Source organism: Rhea americana, unplaced genomic scaffold (genome assembly GCF_003343005.1).
Source record: "Rhea americana isolate MKP2758 unplaced genomic scaffold, rheAme1 scaffold_88, whole genome shotgun sequence".
NCBI lineage: Eukaryota > Metazoa > Chordata > Aves > Rheiformes > Rheidae > Rhea > Rhea americana.
The window spans coordinates 1,572,241-1,598,858 of NW_028187066.1; the positions used below are offsets into that span (position 1 = coordinate 1,572,241).

The 26,618-nt window shown below is 42.4% G+C and overlaps 1 protein-coding gene across 1 annotated transcript in view; it reads right to left on the reverse strand.

Moving 5' to 3' along the window:
- Positions 1 to 26,618, reverse strand: part of PPM1H (protein phosphatase, Mg2+/Mn2+ dependent 1H) — a 77,137-nt gene that overhangs the window by 11,027 nt on the left and 39,492 nt on the right. The window contains exons 6-8 of the mRNA XM_085323837.1: positions 21,098 to 21,216; positions 8,210 to 8,273; positions 6,395 to 6,502 (exon numbers count right to left, since the gene is read on the reverse strand). Coding sequence (XP_085179963.1) covers positions 6,395 to 6,502; positions 8,210 to 8,273; positions 21,098 to 21,216 — 291 coding nt within the window. The remainder of the gene's footprint in view (positions 1 to 6,394; positions 6,503 to 8,209; positions 8,274 to 21,097; positions 21,217 to 26,618) is intronic.

The following is a 26,618-nucleotide window of genomic DNA, read 5'->3' on the forward strand; positions in this document are numbered from 1 at the left end:
TGTGGAGTCTCCTTCTCTGGAGATCTTCAAGGCCCGCCTGGATGCAACCCTGTCTAACATGCTGTAGGTGACCCTGCTGAGAAGGGAGGTGGGACTAGATGATCTCCGGYGGTCCCTTCCAACCTTACTGATTCTGTGATTCTATGATTTTCTCCTTACTTAGATTGAGTAATAACATTCAAYAATATTGAATGTTATTCCAGAAAAGATCCCTGAATGCAGTACAGATCTCCTTTCAAGCCCATTTCAGAGGACAGGAGTTGTAGTTCCCATCTCCCAGAATTTAATTCAACCTATAGCAGCCCAAAGTTTCAATTCAGAAAACACTGGAGTATGCAGGGATAAGCTGGTCAACACAGCAATCAAAACAAGCACTGCTTGTTTTGATCAGATCTCTTGGGTAGAGGCAAATATTTCAGAAAGCATCACAGCTAGTGCTCAAGTATCCACTTATCATCCCATGTCTCATATGAGTAACCAAGCTTCTAGCATTGGCAGGAAGAAAAACACATCTACRACGGCCTTCCCACACAGAGTGCTTAATAAACGCTTATTAAACCAAAAAGAGCCCCCTCCCTTTTTTTTTCAGTAGYGGAGTGGGGCGAAGGGCACAGGGAAGGAAGCCAAAAGCATGTATCACAGACTTGAATTGTCCCAAAGTGAACAATCTTATCTGAAGGTGAGCACCTTAAGGTGGATGAGAAAACTGTTAAAACTTTCTGCAATTAATCCATTGGGGTAAAATGGCCCAAATTCCCAGTGTGGCACATCTCTATAGCAACTTTGAGAATAGATAATTTTATCAAGGAGGCAGTTAGGTTTKGGGGAAAAAATGTATGAAGAGGTGCAGGGAAGTGCAGTGAGATAAGCAATAAGGGATGCTTGGCTAGTACAAGAGCTGAGGGAAAAAGAAAAAGAGTACCAAGGTTACAGAAAACAAGTGTGGGTCAACGTCAGTCAAGATTGTGGTATAAAAYGTGATGCTCACTGAAACGTAGCTTTGTCTACCTTACAGTTATTGCAGCAGCAAAACATTAGGGCAGCAGCTATATCCACACAACACTTAAGGGAAGATAAAATTATTTTTCTTTTGTCAGATTTCTAGAATCCAGTTGYAGGTGTCTCCAATCCATTGCTGACACAATTGAGTTGATTTAGAGCTGGTCAGTCTATTATAAGTTCAAGTTATACTTACAGGCTGTCTTGCCCAGGTGCAGAAATGAGCCAGCTTCCACCCTTCACTTCCCTGCTGGCAGCTTTGTTCTAATTCTTACTTCTAATGATGGATGACTTGTAACTTCAGCACAGAGTGGCGTGACAGCAGCACTTTCGGAGACACATAGTTTGGACAGGACTAGCACGGTCTGCGTAACACATGCTCAGACCAGCAGGGCTCACTGAGCATCCACTCCACGCTTTCCCAAGCATTCTGTAACATCCTATAACATACTCAACACATACYGTATAGAAAACTCAAAGGATTGAGATATACTAGCATTTTGGAAAGCAGAGGAGAGATCCAAGGAGTCACCTAGATGCCTGCAATGGCAAGTGCCCCATAGCACTGCATAAATCTTTTGGGACTGAAAGCAGCTCATGGCCTCCAATGCGTATGACTTGTTTAAGCTCCAGAGCCAGCCTTCCCAGTTACCGCCTCTGTCCCTCAGCTGTATTTCAGGAAATGAAACAATAGTGAGGTTTAACCAATGTTCCATCTGTGACACAGTTTGCACAAATCTGCCTGCACTCCAAAGCAACGTATAGCCCATCTAATGCAGACAACGGCTGGCCAGGCACCAGCCAGCAGCGCAGAGGTTGCCTTAACCTGTCTTGCACCCTTGGCAAATTTCCTAGCAGGTCCCTTGAGAATCTTGAATCTTTCCTCACGGCTCATTCCTTCTGCAGCCAGACATCAGTCCCGATAGTGCTCCATGGAGTTCATGACGTCTGCCCCAAACTCCTTGAACTGTGCATGCYCACCCATCTCCCCTGCTCTTCTGAAAGCCTTGCCAAAAATGTCCCTGAGCTTCCCAACCCCCTTCTTACTGCTGTGACAAGTGTTCTCCCTCTTTAACTTCCCTCTGGAGCATCAGGGCATCCTTTGAAAGCCTCTAGTTTGCTCACAGTACTTATACCATCAACTGCCATCTTCTGTGACATGAGACAGTTGACCTGTTACCTAACTAAACTTGACTCTCATAACCAGCAACCATAAGGAAGAATTATCAGCTGGGTAGCAAAAACATCTGTGACCATAGCAGCTAGGTTAAACTAAATTTTACTCTGACTGGTACTTACAGATCTCTGCTGAGATTTAACAGCAGATATACACTACTAAAGCCCATAGTTGCACATAATTTCTCTCTGAAAATGCATACTGCAGTCCATCACATAATATATTTCTTCAACACAGACATTTGTTTCTAATATTGCTCACCTATATACACTCAGGAGTGCTGAGAGAAACACTCTGGGCAAGCAATGAATAAACAGGTAGGCCAGTTTGGTATTTACATTTCAAATGGATCTACCCACCTGACAAAACCTGCATTTGGCTCAGGGAAAGGACCACATCAGCTCTGTGAAAGTGCTAAGACTTGTTTGCCAGTTTTGTTTTTAAGAGGCAGCCAACATGAGTCCCTGTGGCTTGAAAACTGTTTGCAGCAAACCGCCACACGAGCCTGCAGCCATCTGAGGTGTTCCTGAAGCAGCTTGTCCCGGTGGAACTGAAGCCAAACAACCCACAGTGGCAATATTCTGCATTCAGCTGCCTGTACTATTGATCAACTCAGCTACTTCAATAAATTAAACCTTTCTTAATTGTATTGTCCCTTTTTATGTGCAATATTATCCAACGCAGCTTCACTGGCAAACAAGGAGATCTTTCAATACCACCCTCCAAGTAATTTATATGTAAATAATAAAAAGCGGGTCCCAACACTGCTCCCTGCAGCACTCACCAATTAATCTCCTTTTAGCTTTTTACTGCCACTCTTTGTTTCCTGCCCTTTAGCCAATTTCCAGTAGACTGTGCCAACTTTCCACTTACTCTATAGCTTCATATCTTTTGTATTAATAACTTGCGATGCAGAACAGTTTCTCAAATGTTTTCTGAGAAATCAAAATGCTCATGCAAGACCATCTACTACATTTTTTTTTAATTTTCTGGTAGACATAACCCTGAAGGACTTCAAGCTAGTAAAGCGTGATGTTTGCTTCCTGAATCCACCTTGACTCCCTTTGATCAAACGGTATTTCTCTAAGTATTTGCCTTGCTTGTTCCTTTAAACACTGCAGTTCCTAAAGACTTSTCCAGAAGGCAGATGTGAATCTAAAATGGTTCCCTTTGACATATTTGTGAAGTTGTCAGAAAAATTTTACTAACACATATTGGAAGGGGGAAAATTCTCCATGGCTGCCTTTTGATGACTGATTTTGTGTTTATCACTGGCAAGGGCCAAATTCTGTTGTCAGAGCCACAATTCTTCCACCAAATGGCTGAGTTGCTGTTTGAAAAATTTCAAAATGAAATTTTGCTTTTCACATGCAACAAGGAGGCCCTTGCAGAGTTTTAAAAGGCAGAATTTCCTGCCGAAAGCTTTGAAAGAAACTGTTCCATTATGAAAAATAAATATTTAATTCCATGCCAGAGAGCCTCAGCTATTGCTTGCCTGCTTTGTGCTATTCCAGTTCATTATAAAAGGCTCAATTCTCTAGAGCTCACCAACCTGCAAAAGTCCTCCAAATTTGGTCTCGTAACAGCTGAGCCACTGAATCCTGATTACATTTGTCTGTCTTGGCTACATGACTTCTCCTCCCATAGCCTGGCACTCTGTCAAAGTACAATTTTATACCATTCTCAAATTACTCAATATCCCTCTTTCTGGTTGTAGTCACAGWGATGCTTACCTTCTTTTCAGATAAATTTTGATGGACATTGCATACCAGAGTTTTGTTGTGCTGGAAGTAAAATATTCTGAAAACTCACCACATTGCCCAACCTGGGAAAGGACATTGTAATTACGACACAGAAATGGGAGCCAGAGGACTTGGATTCGCTCTGTGTCACGACTCACTGTGCAGCTTAATTTCCTGTGCCTTCCCTTTCCCAGGTCTGGAAACCAGACATTGTGCTTCCTTGTACTTTATATAAACAATTCAAAATCCAACGCTACAGAAGGGCCAAATATTACGGCTGCTCGACTGCTGCATTTACTTCCAAGTGCCAAGGTTCCCAGATGGCAGGATAAAGACATTGTTCCTTCATCTGGGTTTGTGCGTAAGGTGCACTGTCCACATAGGGACAGACCATGTGGGAGAAGAACATTGGAGACAAAGCAATACGGATCTCTCTGGGAAGAGAGGCAGAGACGGTTAAGAAAGGGAGGTGCAATGGAAAGCAAGCTGGAGCATATGTTACCGCCTAGTAAAATTCAAGGGTTTTTTTTGCCAACATTTCTAAATTGAGGTGGCTGGTCCTCTGTCTTTCCTGCTCCTGCTCTACTACATTTCTGCTGGATTTAGCTGTGAAGGAAACATGGAAATAAAGCCATTTTCTGCTTCTCTTTTATGAAGCAGTTAAGAGATCCTGAAACGTGGATAGCATATGAACTGGATGTCACGTTCCGGAATTTGAATACACACACACACACACACACACACACACACAAATCAGAAAAGCCCAAGAGAAGCTTTGGTTTATACACACAGACAAATACTGCAGCAGCAATTGGCAGAGATGATACTGCTGAGATACTGTGCTGCAGCTATTACATACCCCAGAAACATGGGGTCTCAGCATGCCAGAAAGAAAAATAAATAGGTAGAATTGCATCAGTACACTGGCACTAAACAAATCCATCACAGTGATGAGGGCAGAGCTACTGATTGCCTGCCCTCATTTAGGATTAGGAGGACAGAAGCCGGTCCCAAGTGAGGAATACCATACAATTAAAGGGGGGAGAGTGAAGCTATCAGACTGACAGTGAGGAAAAGTGCAGGCAAGAAAAGGCTGTCTCTGGATCTCCTCYTTCTCTTTCAGGTCAAAATCTCTCAGCACCTTCCCCTCGTCTTTTTTTTTCTCCTTTTTTTTTTCTTTTTTTTCCTTTTAAATAAAGTCATGAAGATGTTCCAGCAAGGTCAGTTTAATAATTTGGTTCCTTCCTGGCCATATTATATCATTTGTGTATTTTTATTTTCTCACACTGCTGTAAGCAAGTAAGCAAATTCAAGGTCACATCCCAGGTATGGTTAAAACACCAGAAAGCCAGTTAGCARCGAAAGGCTCTCAGCATCTGGTCCATGGCAACAAAGTCTGATTAGAACGTGGTTTGTCTTTTTGTGGTCTCAACGGCAGGTTTGCTCCTGATTAATATTTTATGGAAAATGTGTGTCATCTGTTCCTTGTTGTAGGAACAGGAATATTGTTAAGGAGGAAAAAAAAAAGTGAGGTTTGCATGTTTCTTCTTGATAAACAAGTACATTAAAAGCCYCTCTAGGAAGCCTTTATAACCTGAGCCTGTCCTGATGGATAGCTCACTTTCCCCTATGAAATGCTTCAGTTCATTGCAAGGTCTTCGGCATTCAAAAACTGAACGGTTTGGAGCAAGACAAGTCATAATGATGGAGGGATTTAAAACAATACTTCCCAAACAGCTGAGTAGCAGGGTCACTACCCCAAGCACAAATACTGTGCCATCTCCTCTTTATGCTATCACATGGGAACCCATACTGCTATTTCTGCCATTATTTGCATATTACATAAAATCATCTTATAGAATTATGAACTGGGTCTGGAAGTGAAGGGGTAGCCAGATAGAAGCATAAAGCTCTCTTCCAATGTGCTCTCAGTATTCTTCTACTTAGCAGTTGATCTGATGTCCTCTGCCTAAAGCAGGATTTCATGCTATCATGGAAGACATCCAACAGGATAGTATCTAGTTCTCCTCCCTTACTTGAGAACAGAGGTTTATGTCAGCTTCTGTGAAGGCAGCATGATCCAGACCTAAAAGCAAACTGGAGCACATGGAGGTGAGGAGAGAGGGGTGTCAGTCACACAGAATGTGAGGCTGCAGGACAATTAGACACAAGCAGAAAAGAAGTATCTGGTATTGTGCAGCATCAGGAAGTTTAGCCATGAAGCGCAGAGAGTGAGAAGGCATCACTGCCCTGCCAGGGATGTGGAGAAACCAGAAGTAGGGYACACAACTCAGGAATTTATAACATTCCTGCTCCGACGTATATTATTAACTTTTGTCTTCTCCATTACAGAAACCTTTGGGCAGGGCAGTACATTCCCTGGATCAGGTCAGAATCAGAATGGATGAATAAAAGCCCAGTTAGTGTATTTTCTTCCTCTCCCCCAACTCAGATAATTGAAGCTTGACTGTTTTACCTCAGGAGATGAGGACAGGAAAGGTTTGATGTAGATATTGGAGTCATGCACCTTCAGGTCATGGTCTCCTAGTCCTCGGGTCACCCCAATTGTTGCCATAACACGAGCCTAGAAATAAAGAAAAACAATGCAATCAAATATGGTTCCATGCACTATGCCGATAGAGAAAGAGAGAAAGAACAATCCCCACTCCGTAACTACTATCATTCGGGGTAAATTCCTTTTTTCTCTCAGTAACTCTGGRGTTAACACAGATAACCAACTTCTAAACTTTTAATGCTCACATCATCTGAACTTCTGTGGTTATTCTAAGTTTTATATTTGTCCACATCCCAGACTGCGCATGCATGCCTTAGGCTGTTACCATCCAAAAGGGCCAACGGAGATCTAACCCAGTCCCGTAGCTGTCCAATGCCAGTCAAGGAGAGCATTCCTTTAGCASATTATGCTATCGGTATGAAGTAAATAGGTTTTACAAAAAGGATGAGGAGCTTAATTAGCTCATTYATTCAAGAATCCTGTGGTTTCTTCCTATTGACATATTGCCACATATTTGCTCCACCAAGGAAAGTACCAAGGGCCACCYTTAACTGCTGATGCAGGAGCATAGAGGAGGGTGCCATTGTGTCAGCAGCATCCTACGTGGAACGGGTCCAGAGCAGGTCTGCTGCTGCCTCAGCTCTACCACTTCTTTTTCTCTGTAACATTAGYGGTTTCCCAAGAGGTGCCAGGCTCTTCTTCACTAACATTTCCCCAAAGAGCAACCAGGCYGACTATCTCATGGGAAAACTAAATCTCTGCTGTTTATGTATCACTTGCCCAAATTCGAGTGCAGCTGCAGCAGCTTCTGATCAGGACAGCTCACTGCATCAACAGCAGAGAGTGACTGACTCAGATTGTTTTGCCTCACTAAATCTTAGCTCCATAAAGCAATAAAAGCAAATTAAAAAGTAAGATGTTCATGAAACATTTTGCAATTACAAACCTAACCAATTTAGAGATAAGCTGCAGGTTTGAACCTTCAAAACTTGAGACTAATTTTTGAATGTATTTCTGCATTGAGATAAAAACCTAATGCAGCACGGGAGCACTATTTAGAAACATAGCAAGTATACTAGTATCAGCAAACAGAYACTGTTGTGTCCGTATATTGATCCTATTGCTGCATCCAGTTAAGCTTGCTGGGATCAGCACTAACAATCTCACTGTTCTTAATCATGGAATTGGAGACAAAGTGCACCCAAATGAAATGGTTCTTTTCTTCTTTTAAGAAAAGCTATCAGCATTCACATCAGAAAGATTCAACAGCGAGTTCATGTGCTGAAGAAGATACGGTTAAGGGGTATTATATTTCCAAAATCCTACTCTGATCCTTCTCCTTCCTAAATCAGTGTTTTTTATCGCAGAGGTCTACGAAGTGTTATTAAATATCCTCCTACTTTGCTCATCAAACATAGCGTACATTCATCCAGCCTAGTTATATTTTATAATCAAATTAGGAAAATTTAGAATCACTTACTTAAGGTGGTACCATTGTACTCTTATAATTTACAATGAAACCAAACCAAAAGCAAACCGAACTACGTAATGACTAAGTTTGATATAGAACTGCTTTTTAATGTTGAGCTCCTCAACTTCCCCACTCGCCCCAGACACGAGATTGATTTACGACAGATGCAAGATATTCTTTCAAGCTGTCAAAACGATGAAATAAAGATATTGAGTGGAAAACACTGGACTGCCACGGGCTAAATGGAGTGGTAAACAGCACAGAATTCTTTCTTGCTTCGGTCTGAAGAAAGCAAACATTCCCACCTTCTTGCCTTCTCCGTATATAAGAGGAAACTTCAAGTCGTCTTCCTCAATGGTTTTGTACGCCCTGTGGGGGGGGGATAAACAACATTTTTAAAGCTTACACTCAATTAGYGACCCAGTGCCCTGAAACAACTGTATGTTTTTTTAATCATTACTCTTCCCAGGGACTCTGCCTTTGAACCAAGATGCCAGTTCCTTTGTCTTTGGAAATTTTCCCTAAAGATTTATGCCACTTGACCAAAAGGAAAAGTAAATGTCAGGAATTATCCAACGTGCCAAGCTGCTCTGATTTCTTACAAGGAAAAAGAAGTGAACTGGAATAACATCCTAATGGGGGAGATACTGTTGGCTATAGCAGCAGCCATACAGTGCCATAAAAAACCCCCCAATGACTAAATCCACATCGTTAACTTGCAGTGGCGAGCAACAGCCGAACGTGAGCACGGTCAAAGCGTGAAGCAGCTCTCAGCTCCTCTTCTCACCTCTCTGAACCAAAGCGAGCTTCACATGGTGAAGAGTTTTAGAAAGATATTTAGTGCCCATTTGACCTTGACTGCAACATTCAAGATTGTCAGAGATTTTACATTTCACAGCAGCTTTCCAGCGCCCGAGAGACAAGAGAAATAAATGCTCATGCTCCGATTCCATTTATCGCATGCCTGCGTACTCTACCTTTTACACATCCAGCTGTTGACGCTGATGAGGTGAGAAGGTGAGCAATTTTGCCAGTGAGGGAAAAAACAGACGGCTGTCACTCTCCTAGCTGCAGAGTCCTTCGGTTTGCATGACACACGCTCAGGCCCCCGGGCTGAAGAGCCTCTGCGGTTGGAGCGCGTCGCCCCAAAGCCAGAGGCACGCGCTTCCTTYGCACCCCTAAACCGCATCCCCTGCGCCTTCTCCTGCCCCTGCTTCTCGGGGCTGGACCAAAGCTGCCCCCTGGCCGGCACCCCTCGCYGAGGCCAAGGGGACGAGGGCACGGGGAGGAGGGCGGCCCGGCAGCGCGTCCCTTGCCGGGCCCGGCCAGCGCGCCAGCCCCACAGCTCCGCGCTCCGGCCGCGACGGCGCTTGAGCTCCTGGGAATCRCGTTCAGTCAGGTTTAAGCAACATGAAGGCAGTGACACAAACCAGCAGGAAATTAAAAATTAAGGGTGAAATTCTATATTGTAGTCGAACTCCCCCTTGCTTCACTGAAACACAGCGCAGACCTGGGATCAATAAAGGTGCTGTTTCACGTAGCTACATATGCTGCGTCCTCCAGGCACCAGACGGCCTGCCTCAGACCTGACGACAGTAGCACAGAGGTCGAGTTTAAGCCTCACCTTTACAKTTCCTAATAATTGCAAGTACGGTCCCCACCAGTGGCTCAGCGGGGGGAGGCAGGAAGGAAACAATCCAAAATCCAAAGGAGAAACAGTAGCGAGGTGCTCCATTCCTCCTGTGCCACAAACCATTACTACCTGAGAAACCTCAAAGAGAATCAGGTAAGTTTTCCAAAAACGCAATGGATGCTTCTTGGGAGACCACACGGTCAAGAATATTTATATAGAGTTACACAGATTTGTCAAATATGTTTTGGGGATCTCTACAAGAAACAACAAGGAGAAGGAACTTAAATGGCATTTTTGTGGCAGGAGAGGGAAAACAGATTAATTCTAACAGGAAAAAAAAAAAGAAAGAGGAAAAAAGAAAAGGTACAGATCACTACATAGCCAGCAAGAGAAAACTCCACTGATGTTTAAACCCTGGAATAGCATTTTGGGGGAAAGGGCAAGTCAGTCACAGGTTTGTTCTTGTTCCTTCCTTCATTTCCAGCAGGGAATAGCTAATGTCTCTGCCTCACTCACCAACTTGGATATCCTGGTTGAACAAGGCTAAATTTCACCACAGCTCCATTACATCCCCAACAGCTAACACGTCCCAAAGCTCCCAGCTGGGCCTGCAGAGCAAGGAGCCTTGTGAAACCTCCTTGACAGTCTGAGCTCTTTTCACTCCTCCGCACAGAGCCAGTTGAGCTCTGACTCCAAGAAAAAGGGTGTCAGTCGAGTCCATACAGGGCACTAGAGTCAAATGACTAATCAAACCACAAAGCCAACAAGACAATTCCTACTGGATTTTCAAGCTGCTATACATGTTTATTACAAATAGCAAACATGATTAAGCTAATGTGACTATTTGCAAAACCTGCTTTAAAGCAATAAATGAACCCATTCTTTACCCATAGGTTAGATTAGCTGCAAGATAATTAAAAATACTTGAGAGACTAAGGCTCCCATTTTACACTCTTCTCTAAGTAGCCAAAACCAGGGACTGAGTTTTCTTCCCTTCCTCCCCTCCCTCTTCCTGCACAGCACATCACACTGACTGCGCTTTAGGAAGAGAAAAAAAAAAAAACAAAAAAAAAAAAACAAACAAAAAAAAAAAAAAAAAAAAAAAAAAAAAAACAAAAAAAAAAAAAAAAACAAACAAAAAAAAAAACAAGGGCATCGTTTGGCCAGCTGTCTTTGACAAGAATGGTCCCCACAGCTGCATCTCAGCATCTTTTATGGAACCACCATAAGGGCCATCTTCTGTTGGGCCATCAAACCGTGACACATTGAAGCAAGGATGTTGGAAGAGGCCACGCTGCAAGAGATGAAGCTAACTTGTCTCTTCAGGACACTAGGAATGGCAGCTGGCTAGCTTATGACCTCCTCAAGCTATGTGACTAAGTGAGCAGGCCCAGAGGTCTACAGTGATTTGTTTTGCAGTTTCTCAGAAAATCGCCTCTTGGGCTCAGAAATTGTGTGTCAAGACTCATCTCAAACCTACTTTTTTATGTTGACATTGCTATTGCCCCCAAAATTATTCAGCTCTTGAAAAACAATGCATACAACTGTAACTACAGCAGTGGAAATGGCACCGATGCACTGAAAAGCAACTTGAGACAGTCTAGAAAAGTACCTAGGTCCTACGTTACTAGCAAAACAGAATTAATAATATATGAGTATGTGGTTTCCTGCAAAAGAATGATGAAGGACAGCTTTTCAGCTAGCAGCTCGGCGACTGCACTGGGGAGAAGGAAGGAAGCAAGCTATGAAGTCCCTTTTGATTTATGCTGTGTGAAACCTCCTGTACTTCGTACGTATGTTTATCTCTCACAAACTACAACCTTCTGGACTATTTCACCTGACCTTAAGTAATAAGGTTACATTTATACCTTCCTGTGCTGTTTAGAGAGAGAGAACATACTGTATATAAACATATAATATGGCAATAGGTATATGAAATACAGACATATGGAGAACCTGAGGGGGTTTGGTTGGTTGTTTTGCTTAATGCCAACCYTGCCTCATTCAGACATCTACATAATTCAGCCCAGCTCTCTGTTGTAACAAACACAGACACAGGGTTGCAATCCCTCCACCCTCATCTTCCTCATCTGCATCTCAAAAGAACTCAGTGGCCACCAGAATGTGCCAACAAAGGTCATAAAGAGAAGGCTATAGTGTTGCTTGCTGCTCTGAGAGAGCCTAAAGCCTGGCAACCGTTTCTGCCATGTAAAGCTCTATTTTTCCCAAATAGAAAAAAAAGGGGGGGGGGAAGGAGGGAGGGAAGAAGATAAGAGTAGAGAAGGCAAGCATGTGCCCAGCTAGATCTAGTTGCATTCTTTTTTCCCATTTGACTTCATTTCTTCTTTTCATTTAAAAAGATTTATGAAATGCTGTCCAAAAATAGTGAACTAGGGCTTGACACATGTACCACCCACAAAGTTACATTTGGACTCGGGATCAACATTTTGGAAAACTGGGCCAAATAGCACCAGGAGCCAAAAGAGATGTCAGAATTAAAGAACTAGGACTGAGAYGATGTTACATGGCAATCGCAATCTGTTCTAAATACAAACAATAAATGACTAGAAGCTGCTAAATGCACATAGTAATCTATGGAATAGATTTCCTATGGTTCCCACAATCATTAGCAATGCTCAACATAATGCCCTTTAAATAAAAGATTGACAAAGTTACCTGCAAATTGCTGGGTGCTGAACTTGAAAAAATTGTCAGCTCCTATATACAGATTTCAGAGCCAAAATCCTAGATAACCTCTCACGTATGTTAAGCGTTCTCCTGACATATAATTTGTTCTTAAAACATAGGCCATAAAAACATGGCCATATTAAAGTAAATGCAAATTCATGTAAGAGTTGAAGCTGTTGTTAATACAACAACAACAACATTATWTTAAGTTTGCTTTTACAGCAAATAGTGCAAGTTTACTGTTCATGAAAGGTTTTGCATTGGCATCCCCAGGCACAACAGATGGTAGCGAAAACACAATCTATCCTGCCCTGGAAGGCTCAATGTGTGAATAACAGGAGACTCCAGGCTTGCGCCCACTGTGTTCTCTGCCTTTCCATAGCACTTGGCTTTAGAAAGTTTGCCTGTGTTTCAGATCAGTGACACCTGATAGTAAACTGCAAATTATACCTGAAGAACAGCAACAGAATTGTCAAAGGGCTTTAGCTTGAAGCACAAAGCATAACCCACTTGGGGCAAGCACAAAGAAAAAGCACTGCAGCTTCAGAAATGTCTTACTTTATACTGAATACAACGATGAAGGCTCTCCTTTGAGACACGTTTGTGGACATGAGATATTTCTAGTACTGCTTTGTTACTAACTGTATAAAAAAAAGTACCTAACAAACCATGCTCTACCCCTCTGCTCAACATTTCCTGGTCATACCAGTAGAAAAACAAATTTTAATCCTGGAGCAACCACAAAACTTGCTAGAAAAAAAAGAATTCCACAAGAAATAATCCTTTGTATAACAGGACTCAAATCACCAACCCAGAAAGAACCGGTCATCTCTATTGTCTTTTGCAGAGTCAGGATCCCTTACTCCACGCGCTGACATTAAATACCCTCTGGATAGGCTAGCTRCAACATTTCAGTGCCTCAGTTTCTTTTCTCTATCACTCATCTGACATACAGTTCAATGAGGCAAAGTTGAGATATACAAATATCACAAAAGCACATAAGCCATACTGATGTTAGAGAAAGACTGATAGTAAAACCACATAGATTAAATAAGAAAGATATACACGCACATATGCACAAAACACAGCTGTAGGGTAACATCTATTCTACAAACCAAAACGCTCTAATAGGATTTCTGTCACATAAAGAGAAAAAAAAATGAGTCTTAAAACATCCATTTTCCCCCAGAAAAGGCAGAACCCCCTTCTTCTGAACCTGGAACTGCAGAATGCTTCATTTTGAAATTCCTAGTTCCGTTCATACGRCTGGCTTAGCCCACTTGTGAATTAAAAATATATATAATTTACATATGATCTCTGGCTTGCTCAAATCAGACCACTCTGAGGGCTGGACCTGCAGGCAGTCCTTACCATGCTGCACAATCCTAACACAGAGTCAAGACCTCACCATGACAGGAAGCATCCTCCAAGCACCATGCTCTCCTGGGCAAAAAACTGCTGAAGCTAAACAAACTACACATCTTAGCTACCCAACAAATACCTGCATCTTCTCTCGTGYACTTTCCTAAGTGCGGCTGATTTTTTTTATTTTATTTACCTCTAATAGAGCACTAAAAGAAAGCAGTAGTAGGATGGAAAAGCTGGGGAGAGTGCAGTTCTGGAGAGCTGCTTAGACAGAGAAGGGCAAATCAGGGAAAAACACCATTAAGTGTATTCACAAGCATCTTCGCTTGCTGGTTTTGTGCTCACACCAAGCAGGAGGAACAGAACAAGTACTCTACAAGCTGTTCAACTAGCCTCTTCTGGTGGGGAGAGCTTCCCTCACCCACAACGAGGGACCAAAACTGCATGCACACTCAAAACCAAGTGAATCAATGGTCTGCAAGTTTTACCAGTTCATTTTTCTTTTCCTCCAGAGAACTCAGTGTCTTAAGCACTTCTGAAATTTTACTTTCTCTCTTCTACTTTTAAAAGCCAAACAGGAAGGTTTGGCCTCAATTTACCCTGGAGATAGGGGGATAAGGGAAGTGGGCTGTTAACACCCTATGGGGCTTAACGCATTGTGATGGACAGAGGAACCATTTGGAAATGCACAGTTTACTGTATATTTTGTTAAAAGGACATGGTGCGGCAGATGGGAGAAAGATGGCTTGTTTGCCTTGCAGTGTCTGGTGCACTCTGGCTAGTTGGGATCCTCTGGAAGGAAGGAGATCGTTGGGAAACATCCCTGTAGTGTCAGATGGGGAAGGGAGCGAGAGACACAGCAAGCGACAGCTCATCCTCTCACCGCAGGGCTGGAAACTCCTCTGAGGAGCAAGGGGCCTCCTCTGAGCCGGGAGCAGAGCCATAAGTCAATCTCTGGTGGCAACAGAAAGAAAGAGGATTTCCTAGGGATCCAGAGGAGGTTATGTGGAATGTGTGCAACTCAGAAAAGCCAGAGAAAGCGTCTGGACAAGAAAGCAGGAGTGGGAGAAGAGACTTCACCTCACCAGGCAGAAGATGCGTCACTAAGCACATTTCAGTGCTTAGTCTTCCCTTTGCAGATCATCGGTTCAGTTCAGCTTCTGGCCAACAGAACCAGGCTGGGCATCCCTGCCTGCACAGCACTCAAGCRTGGGGCAAGGCAGAGGCCGAGCTCAGGCTCACTTGGCCCCAGCAAGGCCATTTCTGAAGAGCTTTTCCCCAGACGCAGTTTTCTCCTTTGTCACAGCAGACAGTTACTTTTTTTCTTTGGTTGTTTTTTTGTTTTATCCTGCCCAAAGACACTGGCTCAGCTCCTATGGCATGTGTGCACTTTGGGAAAACAGAGCCATCCATCACTGTCAGGAGATGTGCTGTACGCAGTGGGTCAACTCTTGTCTCCCGTTGTTTCTGCAGCTAAGGCTGCAAATCTCAGAAAGATGCATAACATGCGTGTTGCAAACAGCCATTCTTCATGGCAGAGCTGTGTCTCAGACACCCAGGCACAACTGAGCAAATGGCTCCGGCTGCATGCACCCCGGCCCACGCCACGGTGCCTTGCAAAGGGAGCAAAAAGCAAACAGCAAAGCAAGTGGCTGTGGAGCATGGTTTCTGCTGCGAAAAAATGACATCTTCTCTCTCCTCTCTCTACAAAGGCCTAATGCTGCTAAGGTGGCCCATAATCATTAAATTATGAAAATGTAAGTTGCTGGGAGGAAATTAATACCAGGCATGACTGGGGAAAAGGCTGCTTTCTTGTGAAGTAATTATGAAATTAAAATTTGATCTCTCCCTGGTGATTGTACAAAGGATATGGCTGAGGTCTCAAACACAACAATACAGCCAGGATTTCAACAGAAGTAGCACAGAAGGTTTCACTAGACAAAAAAAAAAAAAAAAAAAAAAAAAAAAAAAAAAAAAAAAAAAAAAAAAAAAGCTCAATTAAAATGGAGGGGGGAAAAAGATGACTTTCTGTAAATTACATGAATTTGGCTAAAAGGTGTAATCAAGCAGGTTATGGCACAGGGTTTGCAGACTTCCAATTACTTTTTACAAGTTGGAATCAAGCTGTTAGGAAATGCAGCTTATCTGAATAAGACTAATAATGCTAAGCTAATTAGACCCCCAGGCATTAGCCAGCAGATAAATTCAAGCCAGAAAGAGGGACACTGTCACTTTAAACACTGCCTTGGGATCCGTGGAAAAGCTAATGAGGAGTGTCAGTTGGGGCTGTTTTATTAGGTGGTTCTCTAGAGGATATAGCCTGAGGTTTCTGTAACAGGGCTTCTGCGCTTGATTCAATAAATCAATTTATATTAAACGGAGGGGTGCAGCGCGGGCGCCTGCTTCATAGAGCATTCTGTGGCATTTCTCAATCTGCTTATGCACTCCGCTGTCAGGCTACCTGAATGCGCTGTCAAAGCACATTGAACGGCCAATAAAGAGGAAGATAGCAGCCACACTGACGATATTTGTTCAAACCGGCTCTCACGTTACCAAGCACAACATGTCCATCGGCTCTCGCCGCAGTATTCCAGATCCCCAATAAGTGATTAATGAGACCCTGGTTTTTGTGAGCCGGAGTCTGAGCCGCAGACTGCAAGGCGGGCTGCACAATAAAAGCAGAAGGCAACCATCTCAAACAAAACAAAATGACTCGCAAAGCGAAGTTGCTTTTTTAATCAGATGCTTAGAGGCTGAAAGACATTTCCTGTTGGAAAGAAAAGAGCGAGCACAGAATAGGTTGGCAGCGTGCCACAAAGTGGACAATATTGACTCTAGAATAAAATGTTTTTTGCTCAGCGCTAGCCCCAGGGCACCAGCCGTTCTGGTTTGGAATGAATCACGCGCACGCAGGCGATTCCCCCAGACGAGCCGGTCATTGGGTGGCTAATCGTGTACTACAACAAAACCTCGCCAGACACTGAGCTGGTAATAGCTCTGCAGCGTGCTCAGCCGGATCGTACAGTGTTCCTGCTGGCTGTATCCTGGGATTTTAACCCTTTGAAAGAAGCTGGGACGAGACCTCGTTAAACCTTTTTGGATGGGGTGTAATTCTGTGCAATCTCTGAGGGCAAAGCAAGTCACCAACAAATCAGGTCTAAAAGGGGACTTTTGGTCTGGGGCTCTTCCGTCGCTTCAGACCCTAAAACCTTTTACTTTACTGCAGACGGTAGAAAGGCTTCTGTTTATGTTCCAAGGCGAAACGTAATTTGGAAAACCACAAAAACTGATGCCAAGTGGCAATGCCTTCTGGATGCCTTTGGTTAAATATACTGCTGCAAGGATCCTCCGGCCCTGCAGGAGGTTGGCAGGGGAACACTGGCAGAAGTAGCTGTGCGTGTGTGCGTGTGCGTGCCAGTAAGGAGCACAATAAACCAGAAAGCCACAGAGCAGGTTTCAGGAAGTGCTCTAAAATACAGTCAGAACAAAACACTCGGAAATACCTGTTTCAAGAAGAAAACCGGAAATTGTTCACACCGGATTTACGCATGGGTGCAGCAAACTTGATCAACTGTGCCTTCAACAAAAGGAGGAGATGGAAAATACTGATTTTGTGCACTCCTTAAAACACACGCGGGTATCTGAAGACAAACGCTAGTTTATTTTAYCACCCGGCCTGCTTCTTTTTTATGTACTTCTACCTCAGATTACCTGCGCCCTTCTTAACACTGGCAACATTTTGCTTATGTGGCCAATTGCCTCTCCTCCGACACCTCTGCTGCCGGGACTTGCAAAAGCCACCAGAACGGCCTTCTTTACCGTGAAAGTGTAACCCCTGCCAGCCGTGGGCCTAAAAACCCTAGCCCAGGGATCCAGCTGCGAAAGCCTGTTAGCAACACAGATGTTTGCCAGCAAATTACAGCTCGGAGGCTCGTTCAGCGGGGGACGCAGCTCCTAGACACATTGCCRGCACCTTGCTACGGTCACAACCTCCACGCAGCTCGTGGTCAGCTCCCACCCAAATGCCGCAGCGCGTTTCTGGCCCTGACTCCCACTGCAGAGAAAGGAGAAGGGGCTGAGAGGTGGCAGAGGGAGGAGGGCAAGGYTGGTCTCAGAGCAGTTACAGGCAGCTCGGGCTGGCAATGCAATTGCCGGCTCAGCGGTTGTCCTTAACGCCGTGGGGGAACTCGGCAGCGTTGCTACCACAGCGGGCTGCCGAGACAAAGCCAATGTGGAAACTTCACGGGGAAAAAAATAAATACGTARTAATTTTAAAAAAGCGGGTGTGGGAGGCCAAATGCATGGTGACAGACCCAGAGACAATAACCTTCTGTAAGCCAAACAAGCTGGGCAAGCCAGTCCATTGCAGAGAAGCTGCAAAGCTCCAGAGCACAGGACAAGGGAGGAAGAAAAAAAAAAAGAAAAAAAAAATCATACAGCTTCCAACAGAAACCACAGAAAGCACCCTGAATTTTAAAATGAAAAGTTCTTTTTCCAGAGAAAGCATCAGAGCTGTGTTTTACACCATCTTACTAACGGATCAGTAATTAACTACAAGAGCGACTGCTTTTTGCTAAGATCACCTGGATATCTCTACTCATACACGCGAAAGTCAACATCCAGGGAAGTCATTGACCAAAAAAGATTCTGGCAATTGATCATCTGCAGTAGAAGCGATAAAGGTTTGCCAGCATTTTTGTGTAGCGAGCTCCAGCTGGTTAATACTCTACCCAACTTTTTCTAAAAAGGGAATACATATGCTAATTTATTCTCCATGATAGCTACTGTCCTGAGAAACAAACACATACAGAGATGTAMACAGGCCATTCTGTCCTGATGCAGCAATTAATTCTAGAAATTAGAAACGGAAGAAAATAGAAGTGAGAATATTGAAATGGAAAACTATCACTGTGCAACACCAGCCACCCCAGACTATCACCTCTACAGGCCAATCAAGCTGGAAAGCTAACATCTTGGCCACATTCTTAACCATTAAAACTGATGCAGACTTTATGATAAATAGAAGCAGATTGTTTCTCCTCCACTTAGGAGATCACTGCACACAATTTCATGGAAAACAAGTCTTCCTTGGCAAATGTCCTGCCAAAAACCACCAGAACCTTATTTAGAACGACTCTGATTTACCTAAATACTATGGAGATAGAGCGATCCCCTCACCACTTTATTGTCCTGAAGCAAACAACTAAAAGGTAAAATTAACTGTGGGATATGAAATTGGCTAAAAAAAAATCTAGATTCTTTTACTCAGGACATTTTCTATTTCCAGCCAAAATTCAAAATGAACAGCAGGGAGAGAAAGAGCATCATCATGGTCTCCACATGCGTTTGCTTGGAGTAGGCCATCTCTTTCTAGGTCAACACTGAGGCTTGAATACTCAAGTCACAGTTCAAGTATTTGTTCCTGGATATGCGGAGTCATATTTGTGCTAAACTCAGGGCAATCTGTGTACTGACCGTATTGAAATCTGTAACTAGAACAACGTGTGTCCTGAAATTCAGGAAATTCATATAAATCAACAGGAAAATCAACTCGCTTCTCCCCCTTGCCATATGCTAGGAAGAGTTTACACACCAATACTGAAAAACAATACATTGAATTAAATTTGCAATTCATTTAGACTTACCCAATCTCTTATATCTTACTCATTATTGTACTTCTAAAATTGTGCTCATTTATTTTTCTCCTAATGCAAAATATTAGCTATGCAATAACCATTTTCAATAAGGTGAAAGTGCTATTCACAGACTTACAAACAAGGCTCGAATTGATATACAGAATTATCTCTTCTTTTAATTTTAAATCATTCCAGTCCTGTGTGCATCCTAACATCCTGTTGGTGATTCTGACCGGAACAGTAAACTAAGCAGAAGTTTCACTGAACTCTTTAACATGATTCTCAAGTTCATGGGAACTGCTAACACACACAAATAGTTATTTTTCCCACTTCATGCTTTATTTGGTACTTATCAATACTGAATCTGATCACTGTGATGCCCATTCATGTAAATCATTTCACTCTTTGCAGTTCCTCACAGTCTTCCTGACTTATTAGTAGAAGAGCTGTGTTACTTACACGTGCTGCTACTTCAACCATTCTAACCWCATCTCCCTTCCCGACTGTTATCCAACTGGAAAAAAGCAAAACAACTCCCCATGAATGTGCAAAAATCCTGCTTGTCTTCTGATCACAACGAAAAAAATTCTGCTCTTTTTTTTTTAAGGAGACCTTGGCCCACGATACTTCTGTAGCTCCCCTAAAATTAGTTTTTTCAGTAGCCTCTCTCGTCTCAAAAAAGAGCTTCTGGAAATCTACATTTTGAACCATTCTTTAGAGATGTCTTCAGAGAGGTCATGATTTCAGTGAGAGAACCCCCTTAGCAGAGGCTGGGCAGACTATCCCACCATCTTCCAAATATTTTCCTATTTAACTGCTCAGTTCAACTAACATACTCTTTTTGTTTCTATCCTKTTGGATCATGCCTGCAGCTTTTTAAAATTAAATTTCACGGAGGAACTGTGTATTTCTACTAGCAGCTGTTCAAGATGACAGACAACGATGGTTATTCTCAGATTAACATGTTCTGTACAATTTAAACACTCCAGATTACAATGATAAACTTAAATAATTATTCTGCCACTAAAATATCATATTTATGGGCAGTGAAGCATGGGACAATCACAAATGTGTGGAGCTGTAGGTGTGTGTGGTCATCCAGATCTTCAAACCTACAAGAGCTCAAGCTTTTTCATCCCTTCCGCCTTTCTCCTTCCTGCATGAACATTTGCTAAGAATGCTAAAACACAACCAGCATGTAACAGAAGACCGTTTGCATATATAGGACCTTCGCATTTATAGGTCGCATATAGAGCACATACAGCTTCTGTAAGTGAGGGGAGTTGCTTGGGAAGGAACCTCTTGAATTGACACAGAACAATGATGACATTTRGCCACAGACAAAAACTCATCGCTCTTCCTGTCTTCAGTTCATTAAGTCAAATGCTTTTCATTCAARTCTTTTCATTTTAGGCTGGCTGCAACTTCTACTGAGGTAGGCCTGTGTCTAAAACAATTCCTTAAGATTATCCAAATCAGGCGCCATCTGTACAGGAATATGGGAGGCAGCTCTTCCCTTTGCAATAGTTTTTCATCGTGGGAAGGAAAAACAGCCCACTGATCCAGATTCTATAAAAAGCCACTTCCAAGACAGGAAAGCTGTTCAGCTTTCAGAAAGATCCYCTGGCACGTCTACCCCTTAAGTGCTAACACACTAAAGCAAGCTGATGTCCTCTGGGCATGGAAAGAGGGCTCCAACTTATTTAAAATGTTAGCTTCTAAAAGAAAAATATCCTTGAAAGGAGATACCTATCCTTATAGTACATATACAGGTATACTACCACTTTTGATGCAGACAGGTTTACATTAACCACAAATGCATCCAAAGCAGGTTAGGGTGGGGAGAAGGCTGTGAAGGGGCATGTTCTTACCAGCCGGTCATGTTGAARTCGCGGTAGAGCATCCTCTTTCCAACCTCCTTGCGCTGCACCCTCCGTGGAAACTCTAAATGTGTGAACTCATTTCCCAGCAAGTGGGGCTGCATGTAAGCCTGTGGGTAAAAACCAAGCCACAGATACCACACAAGTATCATAAAACAGGACATCATCTATTTTTAATGAGCTAATATTACCATCCCTTCCCGCTCGCTCCCACACACTTTTTTCACACATTTTTTCTCCTTTCTTTTTCTTTTTTTTCTTTTTTCTTTTTTTTTTTTTTAATACTGGAAGATGACAAGCTCTCTTTCAGCAAACAGGGTTTGCGTACAACAGTCCTGATGGACTGTCTGGTGTCCAGCAGCAGTTGCAGTATGAGCGATCCTCTCCTGCTCAAAATCTCTCAGTTCTTCTCCCCAGGTCTCAACATTTGGGATTACTAAAGTATACTTCATCCAACAACGCTGAAGGAGTCTGWAGCTAGAGAAAGCAGAGGCATCTCCTTCTGTGGGCTGGAGAGAAGGGAGTGGTTGAAGACCAAAGCCACAGAGCACCCCTCTGGCTGGAGAGGTGCTGGAGCTGTGAAGAAGCTCAAGCCTTCTGATACCCAGTTCAGCTACACTGACAACAGGCACCACCTAGTATTACTACGAGCCTTCACTTAATCTTCACCATCTCAAGGAAAGTGAAAAACTCTGTTCCCTTTTTCCTGTTGGGCATGCTGCACCCCATCACATGCAAAACTGCAAATAAACACGCATTGCACAACACCTTCTTCCCTTGTTTTCTAAAAGCAATTTCTTTCACAGAGAATATAATTTAAGAAAAGTAGAAGCAGTTTCTGGTTAAAACTGTAACTAATATTTTTGCCAGTGTTAACATTTGATCCCTATGGCTATTAACCTTTCTGTTGCGTTGATCTCAAGATGCTGTGAGGCCTCTTTGGCAGTGGCCTACGATCGTATCTGATAACTGAGCACTTTTGAACTGATTCTGCAGAAAGCAAGGTAGCTTAATTTGCTTGCCCAATGCATCTTTTATTTGGGATTTTTGCACAGATCATCTGACATGGTAGGTTAATCCTTTCACATACTGTATTTCTTACTGAAATAACCCTCACTCATTTCTAACATTTGCATAACCAAGACTTTTCCTACTCCTTCCCTCAAAACACAGTGCGAGTGCATTCCTCAAGCCAAACTGGTTACAGAGCACTGGCTGAAAAAGACCTGTGTTTCTTAACCTTTTTGCAGATAACTTTTTTCTTATCCAGACAGTTAAGACAACAAAGTCTGTCTTATCTCCAGTAGCAGCTGCCATTAGGACAGACCAAATGAGCTGGCTTTAGTTTCGGAGTTTGTCATAAATCTAGTACTCATCAAACGTGAGCCGCAGGAAGTACTGCAAGGCCTTATTGATCTACCTGGCAGCCATCACACAGATAGTTCCCAATAAAATATTTCCTGCATTTAAGGGCTGAGYCTGCTCCTGCTAAATTTAATTTAATTAGTTGGAAGAGGCTCAGCACATCATGGCTCGACCCTACTCTCGAGTTGTCACTGCTGCCTTTGCCAGAAACCACCTCCGAGCTCCACCAAGATGCAGTGCCGGGAGACTGCTCTGTGCAGTGGACGAGGCTGGAGGCTGCTTTCAAGAGGCAGCTTTCAAGCACGCAAGCGTGATCTTGACATCGTGATCCCTTTCTGGAACACGGGCTCCGTCAAATTCTCCCTCCACACACGGTTAAGGGGATTATATTATTTCCTGCAATCTGCAGCCTGCCAAGTTGCCCCCCCCCCAGTCTGTTTCTCTCCAGGGCCATCTAATTGGATTCCTGTTCCTCGTTACAGAAATGGCTGTGAAGTACTACTGACTTTTCAAAGGTCTAGCAGTACTCATCCAGATGAGGCTTTTTGCCCTTTCATAACTCTGGATTCTTTTCAAAAGTATATGCAATATTGCATTTATTTTTTTCCAGTTACAATGAAGATGTAACATCCCCAACGATTGTTTGATGCATTGCTACACACTGATGGGAGAAAGCTGGACTTTCTTTTGTAATATTTATTCTTTGCAGTTGATGGTACTGTAAACAATGACGTAAATAGTCTCCTTAGGAAATGTAATAGAGTTCACTTTTTAAAATGCACAGTTTAGCTTGATTAAATCATTACAAACCACTTCTAGCTGAAGACTAGTGTTATTCACCTATAAAACAGGAAGTCTTATTTAAAGAAAAAGGCTCATACCTGACATCAAAATGGAGTTATTTAACCATCAGATTATCAGCTTACTTATTACRCTAGATCACAAGTCCAGAAGAAACGAAGTTAGAGGCTTTTAGCATTTTTCCCCTTGAAAACAAGAATTGCCCTTATTGAAAAGGGAAAGCTATTGGGAGAGACTGCATTTCATAGAGATTTACTCAGATGGAAAGTCTGAGGTCACAAGTGAAATAAGATTAACAAAGYTGGCAGAGTTACCAGTGGACTGCTAATGTTCAAATAAGATTTCTCTCCCACAGCCAAGCCTCAATGCTTGATTTACAAGCTAGGGATCTTAACTTGATTCTAATATTTTTGGCGTCAGTAGAACAGAGGGAAAAGAGCAATTTGGAAGCTTCTGGTGGCTGTGAGCTGAATTCTTATGTGAACAATTTTTAAGTTATTCTTGATGTTTCACTGGTAATTCTACAGAGAGCGGAATGTTCTACTCTAAACCTCAGCTCTGACTTTTCAGTCTGGTTTGTTGAGCTGTTCTCTATTTACTACAAGGCAGAGCTCTTCTCCCTCTGCACCCCAATCAAACTCTGCTGAGCAAGAGAATCAGAAAATAAACAAAAAGCAACACAGTAAAAAGCCACAGATCTTTAAAGCAGACATACAAGCAGACATTAAGAAATCTCTTTAACTGATCAAATGAGAAACAAAAACACTAAGTGAACTAACTGCCAGAATTTCAACAGAAAGGAGGAATCATATTTTCTGTATTYTTTTCATTTGTTTAGGCTCAAATTGGAAGAACCTTTGATAACAAATATCATTTAGAGAAACGATACTTACCTCCTTATTAATAAACAGGGTGTTTGTCAAACATTTTATATATTCTTAGGAGGCATGATCAGATGATATTATTCTGTGTTGTGAACCTGGAGTATTTTCCATCAATTTTCTTCTCAAAGCTATTAGATTTTTTTTGGAACAAGACTGGCATATTCTGTATCATATGTTTGTGGTACCCGATCATTTTATGGTAAATTTTATGGTTAGATTTATTACATTCAACATTAGTAACATAAAACAGTCTGCTGAAGGAAATATTAGCCATGTCTCTTTCAAGAGACCACTTATTTCCTGCTGTGTTCTTTTTTTTTTTAATTAATATTGATCAGCAAAGCACATATGGAACAAAGCTAAACATAGACTTGCACATTCGTGTCCTATATAACTATGTAGCAGGGAATGTTGTGCGTATCTTACTGTACCTTGCAAGTGTCTTTCCCTCATCCCTTTGCCAAGTCCTGTGATACCTTTTCCAGCTATATCTGAAGAAACTGCTCTGGGACATCATTGGCGCTAGTTTTCACTACATTACATGGTATTCTCAGACTTGCTATTTTCACCTACATCAATTGTATCTTATATCATCATCTTGTGCCATTTTCTCCCATCGTATTTTCTACTACATGGTACTAAAACTTAAAATAGCATGTGTAGCACAATATATCTAGGAGAACTTCTATAAATTAAACCATCCATTATCATATGGCTGCATTCATATTTAAGCAAAACAGAAGTTATGATGTCAAGGATGTGGTAGTAGAGGGAAGTGAAAGCAGAATCCATCTCTGGATTGGTCTTTCCTCTATTATAAAAGGACAGGACCCTTTCCATAAAACCACGCATATYCTTAACCATAGTGCCACATGCTATATCAGATCAGCAAAATAGTTCTACACTGGGTGAGGCATATAATCTATATATCTATCATGTGATCTATAAACTGTAAGAAAATTAAGCAGCAGCTGATTTGTAACTGGAGCACTGAACTGAGATTTGGGAGATCTAGGTTCATTTTCTGTTCTGGCTTGGATTTCCCAGGCAYCCTTCAGTAGATAAATTAATAAGTAAATAAATTAGTAAGCAGTAAATTAATTCAGTAGATAATTAATTATCACTTAATCATCCTCACCTGAATAACAAAATAAGMATACACCCTCGGTGAACTCATGTCTGTCTAGGCTTGTGAGTCATTGTTTGCCTGGTGCCAAATGCAGAGTATCAGGGCTCAATACCACCGATGGCTGCCAATCTCTACTGGTATTCGGCCCTGACAGCAGTAGTACACCATCTTTGGTCTGAGCTGTGAACTTTTGGGACACACTCTGGCTGCATGCATGGATACTATACACAATAGSATCATTTTGACCTCAAATGACACCTTTGAAGAACAACTTTGATAACTAGGAGCAATACACTCATCTGCAATACTCTCATTCATCATTCATTTTAAACACATTTTCTGAGGAAAGAAGTAACAATGTTACACCATCTACTGTTACAGTTTAGGCTATCAGGATTGRAATTAATAGCCTCCTTAGAAGGTAAAAAGAAAACTGCATCTCGCAATCTTTCCCTACATAACTGCAGAATGCACCAGAGCAGTTCCCACTCAACACTGGATTTTGTTTTCTCTCTCAAGACATACTGATACAGAAAGTCAGAGCTTTCCTAGAGTAAGCACTATGTAAGCTTCAAGCACCAGAGTGTTGGAAAATAAATAAACAAAATCATAAAAAAAGCTTGTGAATGCCTGATGATGGAACGGAAGCATTACGTGCACTGAACCTCTTTGGAAGCTGAAGGACCAAGGTGTAACACTTTCATACCTTACATCTTTAAGAAGCACTATTTGATTGAAGGATTGCCTTTTAGCAGAATGTCCTCACAACTTCCCTGATGCACAAGCTTGCCTTGGCCCACCAGCATCCATAGAGCCTCCCTGAAATCAGCAGGAAGACCAAGGAGCCAAGGAGCCAGTGCTGAAGCTGTATGTTGTCCTCTCTCTGCAAAGAGCAGAGCACACGTGGAGGCTCAGGAATGAACACACCCAGAGTTACTCTGAAGACTGAATGACTGCCGGTAGAGAGATTGTTGTTTTAAAGCTGCCATGCCAGAGGCCTATGCCCAGGGCCATTCTTGGATATACAGCAATAAAATTGCATTAAAACAGGAGCTGGATATAGAAAACATTTACATTTTTTCCCCCGAGTTATTCAAACAGTACTAGCTGGAACACATCTGTGTCTAAGGCTAGGCTGGAGGGCTTTACACAGTGATACTCACAGCGCCTAAACAACTCATTAGCCTGCAGACTTCCTTGTACAAGGAAGTTAGAGCCCCAAAATCATGGCAGGAATACAGAATATGCTAGTTAACCTAAACCAGCTCCCTGCATGGTCAAAGTCGTCAGTAGGCACTAAAGGCAGAATAGTGCTTCTTCACCCTGACTGTTA